The following is an 8,543-nucleotide window of genomic DNA, read 5'->3' on the forward strand; positions in this document are numbered from 1 at the left end:
AGAGGGCCGCGATCAGTTCTGATCAAACCTGAATCAGCACTGTGACTCTTTAAACTAAAAGCGCCATTGTTGTTGGTGTGATCATCAGATGACCTGATTGATCAGGTCCTGAAACGCTGTGATGTCTTTTAAACTGCCGTTGCTGTCGGTGTGATCAGGTCTTATCACACCTGATTGTGGTTGGCTGGTGCTTTAAAAGTTAAAATCATCACAGCGCTTTAATATTCAGGTCATCACAGCCCTGCTCAGATCAGCGGACCTGATTGAAAGCAACTGGAGATTTAAAGTTTAAAGAGTCACAGCACTTCATTCACGGCAGCGTTTACCACAGCCAGACTCATCGGCATTCTGTACACAATGAAAATGATCCACAAAGACAAAATAAAATGTTAAATTACTCTGTTGTGGACCCTCACCACATCATGCAGTACCAAGCTGAACCACTCTGCAGAAATGGGGCTGGCGGCATACGCTGGTGGTCAAGGTGTGACAGCTGCATTAATCTATGCCAGCGTTTATAATAAAGGGTTTGACAGCGCCTTAAAGCAACCATACAGTACTGTAAGCAAGTCTAGGAAGGCAGCTATGTGCCATCACACATCAGCCTACACAGGGACTATGCCAAATGTGCACAGTTTTCCAGCATACGCAATTTAGCGTAACTGTATGCAAGCCCGGTATGAAAGGGGCTTAAGTTTTTCAGAGTGCTTGATGAAATTATGGACCTTCTTCTGTGGTCAGGCAGCTCTCCAGCTGTTCCACGTTTTAAACTTCCTCATAATGCTCCCAGTGGTGTATCTAGGAAGTTCCTTTTTTTTTTTTTTTCTTTTTTTTTTTTTTTTGAAATCTTATACCCAAAGCCCTTCAGGTGTGATGAAATAATCTCCTCTGTCACCTTTAGTGGAAGCTGCTTGTCTTTCCTATGATTGCACCTCACCTTGAATTCCTTCATGGGTGGGGTTCGTATTTGCATCACAGCTGAAGTAAATGGAGGACCATTTTTGAGTTCCCAAAGACCCACTTATGTTTCAGTTTGACTTCAGGCCATAAAAACCTTTTTTTATTATTGTTATTATTATTTTATGTGTCACTCAACTCATGACGAAGTCATCCAAAGCAGAATCTTGCTCTTTGAAAAAAACTTTCAGTCCTTAAAATCTTTGAGCTGAATATTTCTGATTTCAACTGTGCAAACCTTGTTGCTGACTTTCATGCATGAAAAAGCCCTACAACTTTTATTTCCCATGTATTTTATGAACGCCATCATAAATTTTCTCCTGCAATAAAAATAGAAATAAAGTCCATTAACATTGTGTTTGAGATCAGCAACATTATACAAGTAAAATACAAGTAACTGCCTTATATATTTTTCACTGGGTTGTAATGTCACTGTAGATGTGTTCATGTCTTATTTCCTTAGTTTTGTCATTATGGTGGGGTCCAGTTAAAGTATGTGTGAAATGTGTATATAAAAAAAAAAAAAAAAAAAAAACCCCTCCTGATGCACATTCACTTTCAGTTCCATCAGTGCAATAACTTATTGTGATCAGGTCAAGCTCACCACTCTACTTTATTTTAATGTGTTGTTCTAACATTTGTTCGTTTCTTTACAGACATGCAGCCGTTGTTGGTGATTAAAGAAGAAACTCTCACTGAACACCAGGAATGGAATCTGAGTGTTGACCAGGAGGATATTAAAAAAGAAGAGAAGCTGTGGATAAGTCAGCAGGGAGAGCAGCTTCAACAGCTGGAGGAGGCATATCTCACCAAGTTTGGTTTCACTGCCGTCCCTGTGAAGAGTGAAAATGATGAAAAACCAGAGTCATCACAGCTTCATCAAAGCCGAAGTGATGAGAGCACAGAGGCTGAGTCTGTGGCCAGCAGCTCATGTGTACAGAGAACACTGACAGCAGAAGCTGATGGAGAGGATGGCAGAGGACCACAACCAGCCAGCAACTCAGGTCAAAACAGTCATTTACAACCAGATACCAATGACAGGAGTTCAAACAGTTCTGGAAGTGAGACTGATGACAGTGATGACTGGAAACAGACCAGAGGACTTTGGTCAAGTTTTAAATGTCAAAAAAATACCAGTCTTGTTTGTTCAAGCATTAGTATCATTACAGAAAAACACTTTAATTACTCTAAATATGGCAAAGCATCTGGTCACATGAAGAACTCAGACCAACAAAAACAGAGGCAAGCAAGCAGAAAACCGTTTAGCTGTTCTGATCAGAGTAATAGACAGAATCAGAAGGACACTCTAAACAGACACATGACAATTCATGCAGGACAAAAACAATTAAACTGTTCGGAGTGTGGTCAGAGATTTGGACGAAAGAGCAACCTGAAACGACACATGATAATTCATACAGGACAGGACACTCTAAACAGACACATGACAATTCATGCAGGACAAAAACAATTAAGCTGTTCGGAGTGTGGTCAAAAATTTGGACGAAAGAGCAACCTGAAACAACACATGATTATTCATACAGGACAAAGACAATATGGCTGTTCTGAATGTGATAAAAGATTTAGACAAAAGAGCAACCTGAAACAACACATGATTATTCATACAGGACAAAGACAATATGGCTGTTCTGAATGTGATAAAAGTTTTGGACAAAACAGCGACCTCAAAAAACACATGATAATTCACACAGGACAAAAACCATTTGGCTGTTCTGAATGTGGTAAAAGATTTAGACGAAAAAGTGATGTGAAACAGCACATGATAATTCATACAGGAGAAAAACAGTTTGGCTGTTCTGAATGTGGTCAAAAATTTGGACAAAGGAGCCACCTGAAACAGCACATGATAATTCATACAGGGCAAAAAGCATTTGTCTGTTTTGAATGTGGTAAAAGATTTGGACAAAGGAGCCACCTAAACAAACACATGGCAATTCATACAGGGCAAAATGCATTTGTCTGTTCTGAATGTGGTCAGTCATTTGGACAAAAGGGCAACCTGAACACACACATGATACGTCATACAGGGGAAAAAACATTTGTCTGTTGTGAATGTGGCCAAAGATTTGGAGTAAAGAGTAACCTGAACTGGCACATGAAAATTCATACAGGTCCAAACAGTCATTTACAACCAGTTACCAGTGGCAGGAATTCAGACAGTTCTGGAACTGAGACTGATGACAGTTGTGACTGGAAACAGACCAGAGAACTTCAGTCAGGTTTTAATTGTCGAAAGACTATCAATGTTGTTCATTCAGGCAAAACCGATAAACAGTTTAAAGGCTCTAAATATGGAAAAGCATATGGACATATGAACAAGTCAGAGCAACAGCAGCATGAAAGGTACAAGACTGTAAGATGGACCATTGAAGAGAAGAAAAAGATCTTTCACTGCTTCACTTACTCAAGGCATGAGAAGTGGGGCAGGAGGACAAAGGCAGTATTTGAAGAGAGGATAAAAAAAGAGGATTTACCAACTGAAAAGAAAGAAGCCACCACAACTGCAAAGCTACAATCGATTGCCTCTCAAATCACAAAATATCTGACAGCAGAAGAAATACAAAGAATAAAGGAAGATGCCCAAAAAGAAGCAATAAAGGATCACCAGTCAATGGAGGAAGGGAAACAGCTTGAGTTTGAAAGGAGTCAGTGGAAGAGGGAGGAAGAGTGGGTACTGCTGTGGGCAGTGGAATATGCCAAAGCAAAATACACCAACAGGAAAGAAAGATGTAGAGAATGGCAAAGAATATTCCACCACCACTGCCCAAGTAAGAAAGACATAGCAAAAGGGCGACTCACCAGCCAAAGACGCAAGTTTATCGCATATAAACACTTCACGGATGCGGAAATACAAGTGATGCAACAGGAGGTTGGGCAAATGGTCAGGGACGGCATCTGCCCTCTGAGTCAACCTATTGGACCACCTAGAAATGACTGTCCTCAGAAAACAAGCATCCAACAAAGAGCACCAGACCAAGCCAGTCTCTCACACCAAAGAGGTAGGGGTCAAACACAGCCCCAACACAATAGGAGCCAAACGGCACCTCAACCACAAAACAATGTACAGATGCACCCAGACCCACAGCAGTGGGAATTAGAAAAGGAATTGGCAAATAAGATTGAGGAAGCAGAGATTAAGAGCAGAGATCTCCCACATGGCATTTTGGGAAGGCCAAAACCATAAAAGAAACCTTAAAGTCAATCGCATTAAAAGAAAATACAATGTTGACTACAACCCCTGGCAAAAATTATGGAATCACCGGCCTCGGAGGATGTTCATGGGTAATTCTTAGACTACGGGCACTTATGTCCTTTGATCATATTGTATGAAAAACATAAAAAAGGGGAAAGTTCACACTTATAGTTATCTTTACAATGAAAGTGTGTTTAAAAAATTTGTTCTGGTAGTCTATGATGACTTTTTCACATTTTTTCAGCATCATTATATGCAAATATTGCCGTTTTGTGCTTGTCCCACACCCAGACTTTTGATCTTCAATGATAAAAATGAATGGTAATGAAACGTTTTTTCTAATGTTTTAAAATATCTCTGAATAAAATATCAGTAAAATAATCAAAACATAATTGGGGTATTCATTGTCATACAACTGTTGTGATTTTTTTTTTTTAAACAAAATGTAGTTGTCCCACACTATTGCCGTAATTTCCACCACAACACTGTAATGTCCCTTTAAACAGTTTGTATGAAAGATTGTTTGGGTAGTTACTATGGAGATAAACAGTGACATCAGAGCACATGTATATAGCGCCAAATCACAACAAACAGTTGCCCCAAGGCGCTTTATATTGTAAGGCAATGGTGTGGTGGAAATTACATTTACAAGGCCAATAGTGCCCGTAGTTAAAGAATCACCCATATAAAGAAAATACAATGATTATTGACATTTTGAGAAAAGCTTGTAGTTGGACAGAATAAATCAGTTTCTACAGAAAGGACATAATTTACATCTGGAAGCTGTGAGGAAATTTTCCAGCCTTGGTGTGGAAAAGCCACAGTTTAGACTTCGGGGTCTTGAACCTTGTTGGATTGTTGGGCCTGGTGGTTGTCAAAGTCCACAGTTGGTTTGCTGCTTTGATGACCACCTGATCTGGACAGAAAGAGACGATTTTGAGGAAATCATGTTTCCATTTATGGCATTCAGAGATTTCCTGACCTCCTGGAGAATGGACTCAGTGAGAGCGACTTAGAATCCCGTAGAGAGAGGAGGTTCATTGGTACCAGCTGTAAAATAACAGCAGCTGCATGAACGGATCCTGAGTTCCTGATCATTCAGTTTGATCCTCACTGCAGACACCAGAAACAGACAGGAAGTCAACATTTAACATCTTCAGTCAGGATCAAAGCTCTTCATTTAGTGGTGCTGATGGAGGAGCCGTCACTGTTTCTGGCACAGCAGGCCGTCCTGCCAAGACTGTAGAAGGGAAACGTGACCAACAAGGTCAGTGTGTGGTCCTGTGTGGACGAACAGTCGAGCCCACTGTGGGACTCTCAGGGGACCAACAAGAGGACCATGAAAACCAGTTTGAGTGTTCAGACCAACGATGCAGGTTGATGTGAACTTGAAGCTGTTTGTGTTCAGACATAATGTGAGTAAACTGTTTCTGATTGGTTCACAGCATCAAAGAGGCCTGAACCAAATGTTTATGTCCATCTGATGTCCTCATTGGACAGTTTGTTCATAATGTCTCCATGCTGCAGCAACAAACACTTTGATGTTTATTCTCTGTTATGTTCATGAGTGCATCATTCATGGATTCATCAACAGTGACACACTTACTGTTATTAATATTATGATTGTTGCTGTTGTTTAAAGTGATAATTTTTTATTATTTTTATATATATTTTTATATAATTTCAGTCTGTTTTTAATTGAGCTGGATTTTATTATTAAAATCCAGAGAATCCTACACAGGGAAAAATACAATGTGGAAACAAAATCCACAGGTAGTCCAGCGGATAACTGAAAAAAATGCTTCAAATGGTGATGCAAGCACCACATTTGGCACACATACTCCTTAGATATTACTCTTTTAAAAATGCCGGGTACCCACGTGAACTTTCAATAGGCGGCCAAGAAGGGGTCAATTGAAGTATTACACAGGGGTCAAAATTTAAAAATGCTCCAATCATATTGAAAGATATTCCATATTATTTGTCTGATCATAAAGATTCCAAAAAGGTATAGTTTGGACTATATGTGAATGAATGGTCTGGAGTTGTGGGGTAAAAACAGCAAGAACACTGAGAAAGGTCAATTTCAGTTTGTACAGGGGTCAAAAGATAAAGTTGCTCCAATTTTGGTAAAAAGTGGTGCAAATTAGTGGTTCAGCTAATAGGATTAATAAATGGAATAGTTTTGACTGTGTTGCGTGCTTGGTTTGCAAAGTAAAGGTTAAACAATATCAGCATCCATTGGATTCTATGACATGTGACATGCTACCCTGTAACATAACTAAGCATGATACATGATGCAAACTATTCCTTTTTAAAACCGTATTCACCCAACTAATAATTTGCATCACTTTTTTACCAAAATTGGAGCAACTTTAACTTTTGACCCCTGTACAAATTGAAATTGACCTTTGTCACTGTTCTTGCTGTTTTTACCCCATAACTCCGGAACATTCATTCATAGATAGTCCAACCTATACCTTTTTGGAATCTTTATGATCAGACAAATAATATGGAATACCTTTCAATATGATTGGAGCATTTTTAAATTTTTACCCCCGTGTAATTCTTCAATTGACTCCTTCTTGGCTGCCTATTGAAAGTTCACATGGAATAACAGTGGAATATCCGGATAAAATGCTGAAACCAACTTCTTCTGAAACTTCTCTGTTCTCTCACGACATCCTGGATCAATAGAGCCTGAAATGTGGAGGTTTTCAGCTTGAAACAGGCTGACGACGGCGCCTCGGAGCGCTGCACGACGTCTCGCTCCGTGGGAAGTCCTTAAAGCAACAGTATCACCTCAAAATCTCTCATCAGCTGTTAAAATTTTCACCGAAAACCAGCTTAATTTTTCGAACCGTGTCCACTTCGATGTGTCTCACAGGTTTAGAAAAAATTTTGATCAAACAAAGCGCTAGTCTCTCAGCAACTTCTCAAAGGAATTCCGACGAGGGGCTGGACGACTCCTCCCACAAGGAGTGCTCACAGGCGAATGACGTCACCGACAGGCATGGAAAAACTCACGCATGCGCACGAGGGTTCAAGCATGTCTGACGTAAAAACGTATGAATGAAATCCATATAGTTTTTTAAAAAAATAAAAGGACCTATACTTTATTGACAGCCCTCGTATCTGCTGCACTAAGGTATAAAAGTGATGAGTTTCTTCGTCCGTGTTGATGTTCTGCTGCAGAACATCGAGGAGAACATGGTGAGGTTTCTTAAAGATGAGCTGAAGATGATTCAGAAGGTTCTCTTGACAAATGATGCAGAATATTTGGAGAGTCAGTGAGGATGAGGAGCATCAGACTGGTTTTCCTGGACCTCACAGTGACCTTCATGAGGAGAATGAATTATAAGGAGCTGGCCGACTGTCTGCAGAGCAGTAAGAGGACTTCTGTTCACATTTAACACACTCTAAATGACATGTGATGCTTGTCCATTTGAAATATATTCATGTGTAAATTCTATCAGACAAACAGTAAGTGATGTCATCATTCAATAACCGATCAGTGTTATTTGTTCTATCAGAAACTCGTACTGCAGTTTGTCATCGTAAATTTAAATCTAAGGTGAAGCAGAAGTTTGAGTGAATGTTTAAGGGGATCTCTAAAGCAGAAAAGATGACTCTTCTGAAGGAGATCATGGATGTGCTGCTGACAAACCTCATCAGGAGGAACCTGTTTCCCTCTGCTCGTCTCTGGATCACCACACGACCTCCAGCAGATCGAGCAATCAGATCCCTCCTGAGTGTGTGGACATGGTAACAGGTCAGAGGTTTCACTGACCCTCAGAAGGAGTACTTCAGGAAAAGATGTGATACTTTATAGACTGCCTTGTGAAATGTGACCATTATTTTCCTTTTGTGGTGTCTTTTTCTTCTGTTTTTGTTTACTTGTAGCTCTGTGGGTTTGTTTTTCCATTAAGGGGATGTTTTCTTTGGTGGTTTTTCGTCCTATATTTTCAGATGCTGAACATGCATTTCATGTTTAGTTTCAGATTTAATGGCAGATGTGGATGGTTCCTGTGGTTTGGATGAGGTGTGATGTGAGTGGTGGACATCTTTTATTCTGCATTCTTTTTTTTCATGTTGACTACCGGAGGGCACCTGGGCTCACTACTTCATTTATTATTGATTTTGTGATTTTTGCATTGTCGCCAGTACGTTGTTGTTGTTCTTTACTATAAATTTGCTTATTTTCTCTTTTAGGGTGGACAACATGACTGACTACCCGCCGTCATAGGTGGACAGCCATTGTATTTATTCTTGCTTATGTGGACAACGATGAGGAGCATTCGTCTGCCTGTGTGTGCCTATGGCAGAGTAACTACTTTTCTGTTGTACACCCTGAACATTGGTGGTGTGGTACCTG

The 8,543-nt window shown here is 40.0% G+C and overlaps 1 protein-coding gene across 1 annotated transcript; it reads left to right on the forward strand.

Moving 5' to 3' along the window:
* Positions 1–1,753: 1,753 nt before the first annotated feature.
* Positions 1,754–4,159, forward strand: LOC117530542. Its single transcript, XM_034193436.1, has 2 exons — positions 1,754–2,000; positions 3,087–4,159. The coding sequence occupies exon 2, from the start codon at positions 3,287–3,289 to the stop codon at positions 4,157–4,159; it is 873 nt and encodes a 290-aa protein (XP_034049327.1). The 5' UTR covers positions 1,754–2,000; positions 3,087–3,286.
* Positions 4,160–8,543: the final 4,384 nt, after the last annotated feature.

This window comes from Thalassophryne amazonica, chromosome 18 (genome assembly GCF_902500255.1).
Source record: "Thalassophryne amazonica chromosome 18, fThaAma1.1, whole genome shotgun sequence".
NCBI lineage: Eukaryota > Metazoa > Chordata > Actinopteri > Batrachoidiformes > Batrachoididae > Thalassophryne > Thalassophryne amazonica.

Coding starts and splice junctions, on each gene's coding strand:
- LOC117530542 (XM_034193436.1), top strand. CDS start 3,287: ATGAACAAGTCAGAGCAACAGCAGCATGAAAGGTACAAGACTGTAAGA.